Raw genomic sequence first — 19,148 nt, 5'->3', positions numbered from 1 at the left:
CATCCATCAACCAAAGTCACCTGAGATGCAGCTCCCACGTGGACTGAACAAGAACTTGCAGCATTACCAAACCCCAATGTTCCACTCAGTCAAGCTTTGCAAGTTGACTTTGAAACTGTTCTCGTACTCAAACATATGTTTGATAGTACCCTCTGAAGTAAGAGGGTACAAAATGTAGCCCCCTTTTTGTAAAATACACAAAATATATATGTAAAATACACACATTAAATACAGGTCAACTTTCCACTAAAAGCCTGATTTCCAGTTCTGTTTTAAATAAACATTCATAAATCTTCATTAGTAATTTCTGTGCTTAAAAGAACAGTTGTAGCTAATACAGAGTAGCTCTTATAACAGATTCACCAAGTGAACTCCTTTTAAACTAAAGTGTGGGAGCAGAATAGTAGCTCAATTATTTGTATATGTACATGGATTTATGCTTGTGGACTCAGACTTGTGTGTCTGTACACAAATCTGTAATTGTGTATGTAAAATAATGTGCAAATGTATTCACTCCAAAAACTAAATGTAAATATCTAGTTATCAGAGAAAACACAGTTTTTAACTAAAAGAGGTGGAAAGACTCACAACTGGCTGTTTTTTTACACGTGGATTATTGCTTCTGTCCTGTCGTCTGGGACATTTGTCTGTGTGTACAGAGATTTGTCCTTGACTTTGTCCTGCTCAGCCAAACAGTGTTTCTAGTGTTTCTGTACTGTTAGCTACAGCAGCTAACGTTAGCAGATACAGGCAGCTCAACAGCTACAGCTAGTGTAGCTAACAGCTAACAAACAGCAGGAGCTAACTTTACTCCTAAAAGTGCTGTATGTTATGATACAATTTAGTCTTGATATTTAAACTTTAAATGGCACATGACAACACACTGTATCCTACACATGAGAGAGTTATAACTTATTGTGAGGGCAGTGAATTAAAACAGGTCAGAGCCCCAACACATATTTTTATTTAACCCCATTGTATCTTAGTTCATATTCTACAATGTTCTTTTGGCACATTTGATTTGCTAGTTTACCTTATTTTGAGACATCTGCACTTCAGTCTTCTGCACACAGACAATACAGTGAGCTTTTATAAGTGTTGTTATCAATGTTCGCCACAAGAGGGAGACAGACAGCGCAGACACACTGTCATATAGCGCTGAGATGAGACACGAGACAGAACTATGCTAACAACAGTTTACTGCTTTGTCTGAAACTTTGCAGTAAAGAGAGAGAAACAACAAGCCTGTCTGCGTGTTTTGTCAAGTGTGCTACAATATACAATATAAAAAATATAAAAAAAGAATGAAGACTACATCTAGTACAACGCTCAGTCTGTGAGAGAGTGAATGTAGCTACATTAGCAAAGAAGTTTCTCCTGAGGTAAAGCAACAGAGTAGAGAGGAGGTGAAGCATCTTCAGGGAGGCTGCGAGAACTCGCTTCTACCCGAGGTTCAGAGTAGACAACTTTGTCTGTGTCAGCACAGGGGGAGCTGGCTTCTCTTTTAGGAACGTCCACCTCGGAGTAGACTAAGTTACCAGAATTGTCTTCAGTCTGAAATGTAAAAAACACAGGTCAGAAATTAGCTCTTCATCACTGTCACATGTGTTTACAACTTTATTTAAGTTCATCTTGTCTTGACTTATACTTAGGAGTCAGGAAGCCACATTAGACATTTAGCAGATGCTTTTATCCAAAGCAGCTTACAAGTAATTAGCAGACACTAGAGGCAACTGTGTGTTCAGTGTCTTGTCCAGGGACACTTTGACATGTAGCCAAGAGGAAGCGGAAGTCAAACACTGACCCTGTGGTTTGTGAAGGACTGTTACACCAGCTGAGCCACAACCACCAGAACAGGAAGCTGCACTGCAGCAGTCTGATAGTTTTAGTTTTTCTCTGTTTTGTTAGATGAGCATCATCACATATAATTCATCTTAATGCTGTTATTAAAGGATAAATGAATCAACCCTCACAATTAGCCACTGACTTCCTTCACTTCTTCTTTTCTGCATATGATCTTTGTTGTGCTGTAAATAAAATGCTGCGATTTCTACAGGATACTTTAGACCAACTGCAGAGAATATCCTGAACTGAATCTCCAGATATTATGGGAAGTAAAAAAAAAGTTTATTGTAATGATCACCATCCATCATCCTTCTAGGAGGGATTGTTAGGTGTGGAATCCCCAGATGGATGTGTGCATGATAAATGGGAGACAAATTGTGTTTGGGTCCTAAGTGTTTACATTGTTGACCTCAAACAAGTGTCCTTTAGGTGTAGATACACTGCTGATTCTGGTTCTGAAGTCTTGCTTCTCCTGATATTGTTGGTTTCTCCAATGTAGAGCTCTGAAGACTCTTCACTGCACTGGACTGGACACACTATGTTGTTCTTCTTGTGTTTTGCTTAAGCTGTTGCTTAACGTTTAGATGATTACATGGACTTAATTGCAACACTTTCTTTCCTCCTCGCTCTGTCTGTTCAAAACAGTGGAACCTTTCAGTCAGAGATTCACTGATAAATCTGACTAAATCTAAATCTTTGGACTGAACTGGGGAAGCATTGGGGAGCATTCAGTTTTGCTGCCCCCTCTGATTGGAATAATCTCCAAACAGAAGTCATTTCACTTGAAGCCTTCTGTTCTTTCCTAATCACCAAACAACGAGAGTCCTTTGGACAGTGCTTGTGTTTTTAAACTGTTACCGTGACCTCAACTACTGCACTTTGTAATGTTAAGCTGTATCCAAAACCTAAACTATTGTTTATTTTAACTTATTGTTGGTAACGTGTATTTCAAATTGTATTCATTCATTATGACGTGTGTCCTTGTAAATGAATAAAGGAATATTCTGTTGTATAAGCCATCAGCATAAACAGCCTGTTAGAGGAGAAACATCCCAGAGGGCTTTAACTGAGGCCCCCAGTGAGACATACAGGAGCTTTGAATGATCAGACTGTATCTGCTTGTATCTGTGACAGGTGAACTCAGTCTTCTTAAATCTCTTCCTCAAACTCACTTGTTTTGACTTTTTCTTAATCTGTAATATTGGTGTAATTTGTGTAATGTAAGTTTTAGTTTTACATCTGCTAATAATATTATTTTAATTCTTTTCACTTTTAAGGTTTTTGTGACTTTGAGAAGTGCTGCTAAGTGTTATTAAGGCAAAAGAGAAGACAATTAGCTTATTTCTAACTACAATCTTTGTGTCTGGGCTTATACAGTGTTCAGTGTTCTGGTCCAAAAGCTTTTTTTTTTTTTACATACTTACATCCTGAGCACAGGTGTCAGTGGCCAAGCTGTATATATCTGTGGTCCTGACCTCATCTTGATGGATCAAAGTGTAAACTGTAGATGCTTCCACAGGATCTCTGACCTCTTCATACACTCTGCTGGACTGTAGGAGGAGAAAGGTTTGATATGTATCAGCTGGTTTTAACAAATATTACTGATGATAGGATTTATTCAGACTCACCTCTCTAACATTATCATACACTGTTTCCACAGGACTTCCTGAAAAACATGGTTCAGAGACTTAAAAACACATCAGCTCAGACTAGACCTTCAGAAATTCTAATTTAAATTTTGTGCTGGTTGTAGAAAGAAAAAACACTGTACTTTTTGAAGCACTACATCAAAAGTGGAACAGCTCTGTACATGTTGCATTATGACATTTTCCATTCAACCTAAACAGTCATAATGTAGATAGTTAGTCCCAACCCTCTGATATGAGCCACAGCAGCTGTACTACAACTTCATCACCATGGTTACAATAATAAAGCAATGATTTGAATTGAAATAGATCACTGGACCATTGACATCATGGTTCTGATAATCAACACACAACTGTGAAACAGGTTAAAAGAAACTAAATCCTCTAGTTAGAAACACAATCTAAAGTTGTTTTCCATATCCGTACGTTTTGCATTTATTAACCCGTTCATCTACCCAGACCATCCTGTGCACATCATGGATGTATTTAGTAGAACTGGGTAACAGATTACAAGTTGGTACCTGATTCCTTCTTATGATAGTTGCTCACAGGCCCTAACTCTGAAAGTCTTCATGCCTTAGATTCCAGATTCCAGCTCTTTTCTGTGTGTGTGTGTGTGTGTGTGTGTGTGTGTGTACCTTTGAATTTACTGCTTCTCTTCCTGCAGAATATCAGCACAGCCACTGATAAAATGATGATCATGAAGACCAGAATCAGACTGATAACCAGCGCTGCACCTGTGGCAGAATTAACAGTAAAACCAGTTTGTTTTACTCTGAAACTTCATGGCTCATTGTGACATATTGTCTGGATTGAATTTCTACAGGACTGTTTGAAGCAGCACTGTCAAGTTAATGACAATATGAACTTGGTAACTGTTGGGGACAGAGGCACCGTCTTGTGAGATTTAATGTCTCTGGGTAGGATCCATTTTCTTCCACTTGGTCTCTTCCCATCTCCATAAAATGTAAATAATTGATAGAACTTGTTTTTAGAAGTAACTCATTCAAACAACTGTATTAGACACAGTAAACAGAAAGCACAGATCACAATGTCGTCTGTATGATGTCAGTGTCACATTCTAATTACGTTTGTTAGTTTTGTCAAACTGTGTAACCTGCACTAAGCTTATCTAACACATCTAAGACATCATTTAAAGCCCCTCTCTGCCTCAGACATACAGATCAAAAACAGCTCTGCCTTAACACAGTACAAGGAGTCGTGTTAGCAGTGAGACCCATGTGGAAGTTTAAAGACTCGTCAGATGCCAAAATGCTGCACAGTGATTTATCATAGTCATTATACAGCTCTGCAAATGTACAACAGCAACAATGTTTTGCTGCAGTGATCACAGAGTAAAAGTACAAATACTGCATTCATGTTACTCACTAGAAGACAACATACTTTCACACACAGCTTAAACACAACTACTTAGCAGCTGCACAAAGTAACAAACATTAACATTTGGGATTTTGTAACAATGTTGTGAAAACTGCAGTAGCTTGATGGAAATACACAGCAGTGAGGACATCGTAGTTGGTTCTTCTTCACCTAAAGAAAACTCCTGAGCCAGACTGATGACCCACATCATTTCAGCTCTGCTACAGGCCTGAGATGATACTGTATGTTTAACACTTTATTATATTCCACTCCTACATCCTTTCCCATTACAATATCCTGCTAACTTGTATGTGAACACCGGAAATTTTAAAACAGGTTTTTCTAGTTACGAAAAGTCTAACTAGTGTGAAACAGGCTTCACATCCTGATCATAACGACATCTTTCTTTAGTCTTTGTTTTGTTTAAGACGTCTGCTTCTGTACTTGATGGTAAACTCTCTGCCTCCTGTTATATTGTACTTCTAGTCCTTTACACTTCAGAAGGAAATGTTCAACTTTTTACTCAACTACAGTTGATTCCTTGAGTTACTCTGCAGATCCAGATTCTTAATAAAAAGAGAAACAGCCGACAAATCACAGTGTGTTTTAGAGTGAGTTTATGAATTTTACATCATAATGCACTGATATTGTAGTGTAGCATTTTTACTTTTAACTTTCTTTAGTGCATCATTGTATTTGCTCTACAGCAACTGTCACTGAGGGTCATGTTCATGTTTCTGTGCTGAGTAACACTATGTTTATTATAGAGGGAACTTTAAATGTACCTGATGATCCTGTTTCAGGCTGTTTGTAGGTTTCAGTGGAGGATGAGGATGAAGTTGTGAATCTTCCTGAACTGGAGCTTAAACTCTGTGTTGATGACAATGGTGAAGATGATGATGGTGATGATGATGATGATAATGAAGAGAATGTATGTGATGTTGTAGAAGGTTGGAGAGCTGTGCTTGGTGGTGAAGAGGTTGAAGCTGTGAACAATGAAACAATCAGATAATGATCCAGAGGAGATGCTGTTTTCCTCATGATGTTAATAAGATGAACTGCTTTTCTGTCGTCCTGACAACAGGCCTCAATTGTGAGATTACTGTAGCTCAGTATTCTTGTAATACATCCATTCATGGAGTTCATCCATAGGTGTTCACTAAACATCACAGATGCAGCAAGAAAACAACGTTTGAGGAGACTGTGCAGAGAAGAACATCAGACTGGCTGTTACTGGTTAGTGAGAGCTAAAAGAGAGAAAAGGAAACAAGATGGATGTGGAGCTGACTAGTTCTTGCTGGTAGATGAGTAAATCATTCTTTTTAGCTGCTTGTTACATTTTGTGTTAGTGAAGTTCTAGTTTTTGATCATCCACACATGTTGACAGAGGTTCAGCAAATGTACCAATGTTTCTGAATAAGCCACTAACAGGAGATTGGAAGTGGTAACACCTGCTCTTGTGCTGATTCATGTAGAACATTAGCTGTTAGTAGTTTAGCTTGTTTTTACTGTTAATGATGAAAAGATGCAGCACTTATTTTACCTGCTGATTTGTAACATGAGAAGCTGTCAGAGAAAAGTCAGTTTTCTCACAGCTTCACAGACATGAAGGAACATTTTCAGAACTTTCAGTAGAAACTCACCTTCTGTGACAATGATCTCAAACTCATGATGCGAATCTGGGAACAGAATTCTGTCCAAACTACACCTGTACAATCCTGAGTCAGTCTTGTTCAGCTGTGTGATGCTCACATACATGAGTGTTGCTGAATCTTTATATTCAATACTGTATCTGCCGCTCTGAGCTCTGTTACTGGTTGTTTCAATGAGAATGTTTCCTGTTGTACAGTCTCCTTTACAGAACAACTTCCTGCTTCCAGAGAAAGAAAATGAGCATCCAACTGTGATGTTTCCTCCTTCATTTACTGTACGAGTGATTTCTGCATTGGTGAGACCAGTGTTTCCATCCTGCAGAGCTGTTGAAAAGATGAACAATCAATAGTTACTATCTTCCTGTAAGATGCTACAGTCTGATGATGATTCCTGTTTTACATTTCCACACAGTCACACTGAGCACAGAGCTCATCACTTCTACTACAGTCACACTTTTTGATTCTGTCAAAGATTTAGAAAATGTCAAATTCTCTCATCCACCTGTTTGAGTCTGTTTTAACTGAGTGATGTTGATCATTTTGTTTCCCTTCAGTCATTCAGTCTGTCATTGTGTTCATGTGATCACTATTTGTGGTTTGATTTCTTTTCCTAATCAGTTATTATCACATGTGCCTCAACAGATGTGTTGATCTCATTCAAGCTTGTCAACATTACAGTGACCATTTTTATCTATCACAGTTATTAATTGGTTTAGTGTAGTGTTGTGCATCCTGGACAACCAACTATAGTCATTTTTACTTGTTAGTGAAAGTAGTTATACTTTTACTTTACAGACTGCAGGTATTTCTTCATCCATCCAGTTTTACACTCAATAAATTAATTTTATTTTTCCATGTGGGTTCTGCAGGGGCTATTTAGCTGTGACTAGAGCAACTCAGAGGACAACAGCTGGACAAGCAACAACCTATGAAGAAGACGCTGGACTAACCTAAATGAGACACAAGTGGTGTGCTGTGTATGGGAGGAACCCACCATGAAAAAGTCAGAAGTACCACTTTGTGTGCAGCATGAACAGGAACTTACTTTGTGTGTTAGCAGCACTGAATAGACAGAAAACAGCTAAAGAAAATGCTAAAGATAGAAGGAGCAGAGATAAAAACTGAGATACAAGAAAGACTTGTTTAATTTTTTATGTAATAAAAATGTGAAAATAATTAAAATTTTTGATATTTTTCACACTTACAAATTACTTCTTCTACTATACAACAGAGTAAAGTTAAATAAGTGACATATTTAAAGAGGAACTTCTGCTGAAACAGGGTTTGTGCTGCACAATTTATCACCATTTTTCACTAAGAAGTGAATCATGTCCAGACAGACGCCCAGTGACAGTCTTAGGTTATGATGAAGAGCAAGTGGAGAAAAGTTGCACTAATGCTGCATAGTATTGAGACATGGAAGAGACAGAACAAACAGAGCAATGCTGATGTGTGTGTGACTAAACTAAACCTCCATTAAAACTAAGAGAAAAAGCTCATTCAGAAAATTCAAATACGTCTAGAAAATAAAAATACTCACAGAGGAAGAAGAAGCAGATTAAAATGTGATGAACGTCCATGTTGAGGCTCTGATGACTTAATGCTGCCTCTCTTCCTTCTTCACTGTCAAACCAGGAACTTGTCACTTCTCTAGAAGACAGAGTCCCTCCTTCAAACACACTCATCTCCACTCTCCTCAAGTCTTTCTATCAAAATCAATCAACCGCAACATCAACACCAACTGATGGTTCTGGTGGACAGGGGTCAGCATGGACACACAGACCACACATCTCCACAGCTTGCTGTGCACGTTGGTCCCACACTGACCTCTGTCCACCACAACATTAACACCACCAGGTAGTGTTATAGTTTTTCTCTTTTGCTTAGACACTTGTGTTCACTCTGAAGTCACATTTCCAAACCAGTTACCACACAGGCTGAAACAGAAGCTCACTGCTCAAAATGTGCTCAAAAAGAAGCAGAAGTAAGCTTTTACACTTGTTCATTCTGTTACTATACAATAGGCAACACAATACTAAATAAATCTAGATCTGAAAATCCCATGTTGATACCAGAGAAAACAACAAACAAAAACTGCTGTACTCTGCACCTGCACTTTTTTGAGATGGCCTGTTGAAATACTGTAAAGTGATTTACTGAGAAAGATTGTTGATGTACATGTTCCTCTGTGCAGGTCCTTTTGCATCCAACTGTCTCTGACATGCAGTGAGCATCAGACAGGACAAATTCAGACACTCGTTATTCCCATTGTACTGTTTTCTTTCCCCAGAGAAGGAAAAAAATAGAAATTTCACCTAAAATCTGTATTTTGTATCCCCACACTGCATTTGATTTCATTCTTTTTCCATATTGTTCAAACAACAAAACAGGTTAAATTTGGGCAGAAAAATTTTCTCATGTACATTACTCATAGAAAAAATCTGATTGTGAAAATACATTTAAATGCATTTAATGAATTCAGGTCTTGTTTTTCTTCCTCATTCATTTCCCTCTTTTCTACATGCAAGTATGATTTCTAAATAGTTCCACTTGACTTTACTGGAACTAAATGACAATATGTACATTTGTCGAAAACCCCCAATTCCTTATTAACTTTTTTTTTGAGGAAGTAAGAAACTAATATAATTGACAACATTTTAAAGAGACTCGATCCTAATGTTTACCTACAAATGTATGTTGGGGAACAGAATGACTAAAAAAATAATACAGATGCCTAAAAATGATGTGATGAAAGGAGAGAATGACATAATAAGATAAAGAGTGAGATACTGAGAAAGAAGAAGCAGTGATATGATCATCTGTGTCTCTTCCTTCATTACCGATGAACCACAAACTCCACCATGAAGAACTTAACTTGTCATGTTTCCTGTAGGTGATGAGTTTAGTTTTTAGTTTATATGATGTATTTTTTTATATACTTATTTTGTAATTTCTGAAGCATTTATTTTGTTACTTTTGTTACATGATGTCATCAGCAGCAGACATAGATTTGGGGATATTGATTATTCTATTGATCATCTAGTAGGTCTGGATTCTGCTTCTTGGTCATTCAGTCCATCACATGTAGCCTTTGGGTTTTAATATTATATCAGTGTTTTTACTCTGATGAAGACACAGTAGTGTTGAAACGTTTGTTTGCACCAAAAAAACCAACATGTTTATTAGTGGGCTGCAGTTTTTTCTTTGGTTTTAAAGCAGAAACTCCACTTCTCTAAATGTTTGAGTTCCTCTTTCAAAGTTAATCTACATTCATCCATCATTTTCTTCAGACGGATCCTGAATGTTTCATGTATTAATTCACATTGTAAGTTTTCCTTGTAGCTTGTAAGTTACTTACACCTAAAGTCATCCAGTCCCCACAGCTCCATCCAGTCTATACTCACATATTGGCCTCTGTTGACATAACAGTTATAAATGTAATTGATATTCATGACACATATACACCAGAGGCCTTCAGACAGTAAAGTGAAATCTGTCATTTATAGTATAGATTAGAAGTATTTCCCCTCTTAGACAATAATTACAGCCACAGTATCATTTCTATGGGTAAGTCTCATGTCTGCTTTATTCCAATACTCCTCAATGCACTGAATTAATATAGATCCTTGAATTATGCTCATGCTGAAAGGTGAACATCATCCCAGACTCAGCAGGTTTTCTTTAAGCGTCCTTCTACATTTTGCTGCATTCATCTAATCCAATTCAATGACCAGTCTCCCTGTACCTCGTGCTGAGAAGCCCACCCACAGGATGATGCTGCCCCCATAGGGATGGTGTTCACCACCTGATGAGCAGTGCCTGGTGTGTTTTTGTCAGTCAATTGTACCTCTTACTTAAAAAGTACTTACAGTAAAATAGATTTGAAGTTATTAAGTCTTTGACCCCTTTGAATCTGAGCTTTGCACATTGTTCTTCTGTCCACCTACAAATATGTATTGGTGTGTGCAGTACAGGTGGAGTTATTATAAGTCTACAAGATGGTTCAGAAAGTAATCAGTTAAACGAGCTTTGGTTGGTGATGTAGATGAATATACTGGAGGTTACTTTTCAGTAATGTGTAATATGTATAAAATAATAATGTTGCCTTTAAATGTGGTACATGGTATTTTAAAGTCCAATACTGTAAAAATACAACTACTTGTAACAGAGTATTTCTGAGGTTGATACCATTTAAAGTCTTGTTGTGTTTTGTGAATTTCTTTCACTTTCATTTTTCACAACTGACATTTTTCACAAGACAAAAAAGATGTAGATGAGCTTGTTTTTGTTTTTCTGCCCAATTTGTGAATTAAAGTTTGCTTCATTTACTGCTCTTCTTCAGTCTGACACAGACTCACAAAGAGTTTCTTGGTCGTCCATGTCTTCTCTCTCTCTGTAAAGCCTGTTTCATACATGAAGTCTGGAAACTGGAGCAGATTTCTCCGGACATTGTCTGGACTTCATGTATGAAACAGGCTTAAGAAAGAGAGAGAAAAGTTGTTACCTCTGTTTTACTTATACATTCAGAAAAGTTAAATTAAAGGCTTAAAAAAGAAGCTAACATTAGTGAATGTACTGTGTGTGTGTGTGTGTGTGTGTGTGTGTGTGTGTGTGTGTGTGTGTGTGTGTGTGTGTGTGTGTGTGTGTGTGTTTTAATAGCAACATATTGAACAAAACTCGTGTTTGGATCCACTCGGGTCTGGCACAGTCCTATAACATTTCCTGACATATTTGTCATAGTTTCAGTGTTGGATGGAGTTCAGGTGCATCACTGTGACTGCAGCATAAAGAAAGCAGAATTAAAGCAGGACTGGGTCCATAAAGTTCAACTAAAGTTGAACTTACTAAGACCATAATCAGACAAATGTCCAAAGTCCCAGCAGAATGAGCAGCAGCAGCCTCCCACACCTGCTTCACATTTCTCCTCTCTCCACCGCCCTACATGAGTCCTAGTGTCTACCTGCCACATAAGTCACAATTTATAGTGACATTTGTGGATCTACAGACGTGGGAACTTCATTTCCTAATTGTTCTTTAATGTTTGTTCCTCAGAAACACATTTGTGTATCGTGTTGTAAAGTGGGTCCCGTTATAAGTCACTTCCTGATCTGTCCAGAGGGGGGAGACATTTAACATGTAATGTAACTCAAAAGAAAGGAAAACTCATTTAAATACGCGGTGTATCATCAATGAAACAAATGGCTTTTTAAGGACATTTGTATTAGGTTCTTGTCTCTACTTTACTATTTCATTGTTTTCTTATTATCGCAGCATTGAAATCTGGCGACGTTGTGGGATTTGTGCCAAATATCCAAACACTCCCATCTTTCACAGAGACCGAAGCAACTCGATTATTTCTCCGTGATTCTTGATCAAATCAGGATGAAATCGTTATTTCTGTTGCTTCTCTTCTGTCACGTTTCATCACCAGGTAAGTTCACATTTCAATCTCTAAACTCTTTACTTCAGTCTGCACTTTGTCCCTGCGTCCACAGTTTTACCTCAGTTTGAAAAGACTTTAGGCTTCAACTGAACATGTCCACACTGTAAATGTCCCATTTGGGACAATATGTGTACAGTATATTAAGGCTGAATACTGAATGTAGCGTCCAGTCAGAAATTTGAAGTCTTACTGATGGTCTGATAATAGTTTATTGTTCTTATCTTTTTCCTCAAACCAACGTAAGAGCTACACAAAGCAAACACAGACAAAACAATAGATTAAAACCACATCAGACCGTTAATACGTCCTATAGATTTACGTTAAACTAACATAAAGACAAATTACCATCTTAATCAACACAAAAATTCAAATGTCTTACAAAATTATATAAATCATAAAACCAACCTTGTTACCACTTTCAACTGCAGCTAAACACAAAAACATACTATCCGTAACCGTCTCCTTAATGTCTTCAGTCTCCTTTTATTTTTCCGTCTGTTACCTTTTACCGTCTTCTACCGTTGTTAAGTTTCATTCTTTATTATGTGTTGGCTGTCCTTTCAAAATAAAACATATCCGTCTTACAGGAAGTTGTAAAAATAAAAGCCACAAAACAAATCACAAAGGTTTGAACTAGGAACATTTCCAGGAGAAAAAGATTGTAAGGACGTTACACTGAATGTATTTTTATGTTGTCTCACAGTGAAACATTCCCTCAAGTTTCTCTTCACTGGATCTTCTGGAATCCAAAACCTCCCAGAGTTGGTGATTGTTGCCCTGGTTGATGACGTTCAGGCAGGTTACTGCAACAGCAACAAAACCATAGAAATACACCAGGAAGTTTGGAAAAAACTGTTCAAAGACAATCCTGGGCTAATGGAGCTGTTTACTCCACAGTGTTTTGAGATACAGCCAATATACTTTAAATCTACACTTGACAGAATTATGCAGCACTTCAATCAAACTGAAGGTGCAGTATGTTCTATGTTCTACATCACTTGGAAAGTAATGGGAGGGAGTTTTCACTGGGGGCAGATTAAAGGTCACAGGGCCTCTGAGCTTGAATTACATGACATGGCTGCTCCTCACAGAAATGACATATCAAGACCACAACACACTGATCCACAGGACAAGAATGAAAGTGTGAACTGATTTCTGCTTCATGACCTCATCTTGAAAACACACACTCCACTAATCATTAACTCCACCTAGTGGTGTGAAGTGAATATGGGAAAAATAATGTTAACTTATGAACCAGATGGTGTTAGTGTTGTGGTTGACTGGTGTAAGTCAAACTATTTAAGTAAAGATATGAAATAATCATTATTAATGCATGTGTGCATGGAGAGTGGTTAAAGAGACCAACATGACAGTAAATAACAAACATAATCTACATATTGGCTCTTTACCAGTGATGGTGTGTAACTAAGGACACTTCCTAGTAACTAAGGACACTTCCTAGTGCACTTAGTGACATCTTCATGAACTTGTACTTTACTTGAATATATATTAATTTATTTATTCTTTTACTCCATCAAATTTTGGAAGGAATCTGTATAATGTACTTTTTCATTTATAATTAGTTGATTTGTTTGAACCATTAAATGATCCTTAACAGGGTTAAGGAAAGTCTCATTTTCTTAAGGTAAATAAACAATTTAAAGCCGTTTCCCTCTTTGATTAATTAAGTGGTTTTAATCTTGAATGTTTTAAATCATCAACAAACTGCAGTACTGGGAGACGAGCAATACTTAAAAACTGTAAACTGTATTTGATTATCTCTGTCTCTCTCAGGTGTCCACATTTTACAGTACATGGAAAGCTGTGAATCGGATGAACAGACCGGAAACACTTATCTTGTGGAGGGTGGTTATGATGGAGAAGACTTCATATCATTCAATGTGACGAAGCGAAAGTCGACCAGTCGGAAACCACAGGCTGACGTCATAAAGCAGGAATTAGAGGCTGACAAAGACAGAATAGAAGAGACTGTTTACCTTCTTACTCAGACTTGTTCTGTGTGGCTGAAGTTAGCTTTGAATTATGGGGAGAGCTTCTTGTTGAGAACAGGTAGAATCACATGACCAGAGGACATTTCATGGACTCAACTATGTTCATATAACCACACTGAAGTATTTTTTTTAAATGTTTCTCACTCTCTTCCCTTTTCTCTTTTCCTTCTCATATGACCCCATTTAATTTAGTCCTTTTTGTTTTTCCTTTTCTGATCTTTCTCAGCCTCAATGGTTTACTTCTTTCATCTGTTCTTTCTCTTTAACCTTCTCTCCCTCTTTCTCTAGAACTTCCCTCAGTGTCTCTGCTCCAGAAGTCTCCGTCCTCTCCAGTCAGCTGCCACGCTACAGGTTTCTACCCTGACAGAGCCACAATGTTCTGGAGGAAAGATGGACAGGAGCTTCATGAGGACGTGGACCATGGAGAGATCCTCCCCAACCATGATGGAACCTTCCAGATGACAGTTGATCTGAACATTTCATCAGTCAAACCTGAAGACTGGAGGAGATACGACTGTCTGTTTCAGCTTTATGGTGTTGAGAAAAACATCATCACCAAACTGCACAAAGCAGTGATCAGGACAAACAGTGGTAAGACGAGTCAGACGTCTTGAAATACACGTTTCTTTGTTTTGATTGTCCTCTAAAGTTGGAGCAGGACGTCTATTTATTGAGCATCTCAGAGTAGGAAATCACTCCCATCTCCACCAAAATGTAGCAGAGCTTCAGAGGTGTCTGAACTGGTGAGAAATTACCAGGAGAGACTCTCTCACAGTTAAAACACATCAAATTCATTAAAACAAACAGTTTAGTTTAGATCTTGCAGGATGGAAAATGCTCTATGAACCAGAAAAAAGTACGTGTTGTGAAATCACTGCAACTTTATCAGCACAATCATTAAAATCTAACACTGAGGACATTTACAAGAATCTAAAACATTTTCACAGCATTAACACTTAAATGAATGACTACAGTCTATAGCCCAGATATATATTTGTCTACAGGGTCCTAAGTGATGACAGAATAAATCATTTGTTTGAAACAATTTTGTTCCTATTAATTCACACCTCACTTAAAAGTGTTTTATTTTATGATTTATACTATATACAGCTTGTGAGGATAAGTTCAGAGCTGAGTCACAGTTTAAGTTGCTGTCCACTAACTTGTAACCCACTAAAGAAAAAGGCTACAGTTGTTACAAAACAAAAGTTGTAGTTATTTTATTTATATTTGTATTATGATTTTAGAACCAAACTTAAATAGTGCTGATTTTAGCGTTTCAGTTTTCCATGAAACAAGAAACAAGAAACTTTAATTGTTACAAATAAAACTCATATGTCCCTCTAATGTCAACTTTGTGTCTAAAGTAAGAGTAGGACGCTTCATAAATACTGTAAGTTTTACTCAGTGGTAGAAGTGTTTATAGTTTTAATTTAACTTTCAGAGCCATGAAGTAAGTGATTCTGAGATGCTGGACAAATACAGGCCCTGTCTGTGCTACAGAAATATAATAAATATGAGTGAAAACCAAAACTTGATTCCATAAAATAAGCATTTTCATCTCCACTCAGCTGTAGAGACAAAGTCTAAATGTTGTGTCCTTGTTCCAGTTTCCCCTGTTGGTGCTGTCGTTGGAGTTGTTGTAGGACTGATGCTGCTGTCAGTCTGCATCACTGGACTCTTCATCTGGAGGAAGAAGAACAAGGGTGAGAAACAATTGATTGACTGATGGCTGATGTTCAGTAACTTTACTGCCTAAAGAACATAGTACTGTATTTATTAAGAGTAGATTTCTTGTCTTTATATTTCTAATAAAAACTAAATGAAATAGTGACTTTTTCTTTATGAAAAATATTTATTTTCATAAGTTTCCATTTTTATTAAAAGTCTGGTATTATGTGCTTGTTACTACCGACAGTCATCAGACAAAACTTACCATGTTTTACATGTGGCTGATTATTATTCACATTCTGAATCACAAAGCATTTTCTCACTCAATGATCCATTCATTCATGTTATTCCACACACACATTTGTCCCTGACAGAGTAAAACTGTCCACTTGTTTGAATAGAGCCTATTAGACCGGAAATCAAACGGGGAGGGGGTTAGCAGGAGTTTAACAATCAGCCTGCTGTTCACCCAGTGACATCTGCAATCCACTGCAAATCAGCGGCTTTGAAGACAAACGCTTAGATACAATTTATTGTATGTTATAAACGTATGTTTTTTATGTCAAATCTAAAGTTGAACATCGTTGTTATAAATTGCATTTCTCTCTCAAATTTACAATACAGGTAAAATATTCAAGTTAACTACAATTACATCAAACTTTGACTTAAATACTTGACTGGTGAATGTATTTACCTGTTTTAGAGGTAAGTTTGCATCCAACGCTGCCAGAAACACAGAAATCACCTCCACACTGAATGTTACAACCCTGTCTCCTAAAAACTGGAAGATTTGCAAATAAACCACAAACATATTTACATTTTTGGAGTGAACGCATCACATTTTTAAATGAATGAATGAATCATTAGATTTCTGACCAGAAAGTAACTGCAAACAGGTGTTTGGGGTAGAAGGGGTAGAAGTCTAAATACAACCATAATAATGTTTAATAACTGTATCACACCAATTAGACATTGTACTGCAACAAATGATGCAACAACTGATAAATGATGTCATATTTTGGTTTCAGTATTAACATATTTGCACATGTTTACAGTAACTGTCAAAAGTTAGATTAATATAATTGTAATGTTCTTTCAAATAAACAATTGTGATTTCATTTATTTATTTTTTAAAAGTGTTTAACTATTCAACTTCTTCCAGTTATTCATTCGTCTTTATAGGCTCCCAGGGAAGATTAGACCTGTGTTTTTTATTCTTTGTTACAGCACTTCATCCAAATTTACTACATGCATTTTGACATAAACAAAAACATGTTTACATGTAATGTTGAGATATAAAATTATCAATGTCATCACTGGTCATTGTGGAGGTTCAGTAAATCACTGATCTGTACAGAATAAAACTTCAAGGCCTGTGTCTTTATGTTCTCTTTTAAAGGTCTTATAATAATTGATTGATTCTGTCATTCATTAAAGTGTGTGTCTGTAGCTCAGCATCACACCTGTTACACAGATGAGCTTTATGGTTATGTGGAGATTCTCCATCAAAGTTCTTGAGGACATTTATCTGACATGAAGTCTGATGAAAACTAAATAAGATGTTTTTTTATCCATTTGTGACTTCAAAGTGTGAGAACTTCCTTTTACAGGAACATCCAGATACATGATGATACCTTTCAACCTATGGAAGTAGATACAGACGGTTACTTTCATACATTTTCTAAAGTTCTTTATTGTGGCAAAATGTGTAACATCTCATCTTCAGACTAAAACAAACAAAGCAAGGAAAAATTCAAACTGTGAAAAATGATGAGATCTGTTGAATGTAAACAAGTAACAAATGAAGGAAGAGCATTTCAATATTACATGGTAAATAAAACAGTCAGATCACATTATTTCTTTAAGCATTTCACCATCTACCTTCTCATTTCCCTGTTGATTCTGTTATGTAACTTGTACTTGTCCACTCTGTTCACTTTTGTTTTGATGTGAATGTTTCATCATCATCATATGAGCTGAGTTCACCTGAGAATGACTCCTTCAGGGTGAACACGCTCTTACTTCTGAGCAATGAGAAGTCAGTTTGAAGGACCTTGTCATGGGGCTATAGTCCATGTCCTGCAGAGAGCTGATTTCTAAGTTTTATATTGTGACATACCTCCAATTCTATTAGTTTGTTCCATCAAGATGGCAGAATAGAGTTGTTGTTGTTGTCTAGTTGTGTGGACAAATGCAGTGCACCAGATAACACCATAGACACATTTTCTAAAAACTGAAAAGACACACAGATGGACAGGAGCTTCATGAGGACGAGGACCATGGAGAGATCCTCCCCAACCATGATGGAATACTTCCAGATGAGAAACCTGAAGACTGGAGGAGATACGACTGTGTGTTTCAGCTTTATGGTGTTGAGGACGACATCATCACTGTGATCAGAACCAACTTTGGTAGGACTAGAGTCAGATATGATGTAAATGTAAAACACACACCGGTCTATTTTTTAACTAATGTTAGTCCCTGAATGCAACCCACAGTTTGATTCCATTACAAATTAGTTGTCAGTTCAAATGTTGACAGAATATTTTAAATGTGAATCTTTAGCCTTGGGCCAAAGACAATTTCATTTTCTGTTCATATTTCATCTCCTATAACAGTGTACTGATCAAAGTTAACTACAATAAAGTGAACACAGAACGTCTGAACAAAACACACCAACAAGTGTGTAAGAAATCAGGTTCAATAATCTTTTTTCTTTTTTTTTTACATCTGGCTGATTCAGTAACTTCTGAAAATCCAAGAAAAATCACATATGGAGTCTTCAGTCACTGTACAGAATCTGTTGAGAGCTGTTTTTCTACCATTATATGAGAAACAACTACAAAACACAAACCAATTTATGTTTAGTTATTAGTAGTTGATCAATAATTATTGTCTATTCTTATCTTTCATCTAATACCTGTTAGTTTCAGATTCAATTATTTCACTTAATTTTCTGCTTCAGACTCTTTATAGTTGACATCAGACAAACTGATCACAGTGAGTACTTCATTATTTCAACTACAATATGCTGTGTACATAACAGTACTACACCAATCAGCCACAACACTAACATTGCAAACACATACTGTGTTTCTAATATTTTTTCCATGAGCTGATGAAAAATTATAAGCAGCTGCTGAAGTGACATAACATTAATTTACCTTATTGTCAGCATGTAAATACATTCAGCCTGTTGCAGTTTGCCTCAGGTGCATTTGGGCTTTAGACACAAAGATGTGTGGAAGTTCAGGTGGGTACAGTCCTCATTTTCACTTAACGAGGTCACAGCTGATACTGCTTGTACTACTGAGAACTTGTTCTAAGACCTTTGTCCTGCATTTCCTGACATATTTGTCATAGTTTCAGTGTTGGATGGAGTTCAGGTGCATCACTGTGACTGCAGCATAAAGAAAAGCAGAATTAAAGCAGGACTGGGTCCAGAAAGTTCCGGAGGCAAACACACATTTTATATTTTTATATAAAGTCAAACACCATA

The 19,148-nt window shown here is 37.0% G+C and overlaps 4 protein-coding genes across 9 annotated transcripts in view; 1 reads left to right on the top strand and 3 right to left on the bottom strand.

The window, feature by feature from the left end:
- The window catches only part of LOC137101015 (major histocompatibility complex class I-related gene protein-like), a 207,927-nt gene that overhangs the window by 40,399 nt on the left and 148,380 nt on the right, over positions 1-19,148 (bottom strand). The window lies entirely within an intron of this gene.
- LOC137100452 (major histocompatibility complex class I-related gene protein-like) overlaps positions 1-19,148 on the bottom strand; it is a 185,966-nt gene that overhangs the window by 49,875 nt on the left and 116,943 nt on the right. The window lies entirely within an intron of this gene.
- LOC137100410 (triggering receptor expressed on myeloid cells 1-like) overlaps positions 942-19,148 on the bottom strand; it is a 126,629-nt gene continuing 108,422 nt past the window's right edge. For 3 of the 4 annotated variants that reach the window (XM_067478235.1, XM_067478259.1, XM_067478243.1), the window contains 5 exons: positions 5,657-5,857; positions 4,130-4,228; positions 3,474-3,511; positions 3,270-3,395; positions 942-1,554 (listed from right to left, as the gene is read on the bottom strand). In XM_067478235.1, coding sequence (XP_067334336.1) covers positions 1,360-1,554; positions 3,270-3,395; positions 3,474-3,511; positions 4,130-4,228; positions 5,657-5,857 — 659 coding nt within the window. In that variant the 3' untranslated portion in view covers positions 942-1,359. Of the gene's footprint in view, positions 1,555-3,269; positions 3,396-3,473; positions 3,512-4,129; positions 4,229-5,656; positions 5,858-6,514; positions 6,848-8,063; positions 8,423-19,148 lie in introns of those variants that run through there. The other variant, XM_067478251.1, reaches the window with a different exon arrangement.
- LOC137100920 (major histocompatibility complex class I-related gene protein-like) overlaps positions 11,447-19,148 on the top strand; it is a 51,966-nt gene continuing 44,264 nt past the window's right edge. Inside the window, exons 1-5 of one of the 2 annotated variants that reach the window (XM_067478599.1) lie at positions 11,447-11,954; positions 12,670-12,936; positions 13,761-14,036; positions 14,267-14,569; positions 15,589-17,536. In XM_067478599.1, coding sequence (XP_067334700.1) covers positions 11,906-11,954; positions 12,670-12,936; positions 13,761-14,036; positions 14,267-14,569; positions 15,589-15,707 — 1,014 coding nt within the window. In that variant the 5' untranslated portion in view covers positions 11,447-11,905 and the 3' untranslated portion in view covers positions 15,708-17,536. Of the gene's footprint in view, positions 11,955-12,669; positions 12,937-13,760; positions 14,037-14,266; positions 14,570-15,588; positions 17,537-19,148 lie in introns of those variants that run through there. The other variant, XM_067478607.1, reaches the window with a different exon arrangement.

The sequence above is a fragment of the Channa argus genome, chromosome 1 (genome assembly GCF_033026475.1).
Source record: "Channa argus isolate prfri chromosome 1, Channa argus male v1.0, whole genome shotgun sequence".
NCBI classification, from domain to species: Eukaryota; Metazoa; Chordata; class Actinopteri; order Anabantiformes; family Channidae; genus Channa; species Channa argus.
This window is presented reverse-complemented; position numbering and strand designations above follow the sequence as displayed.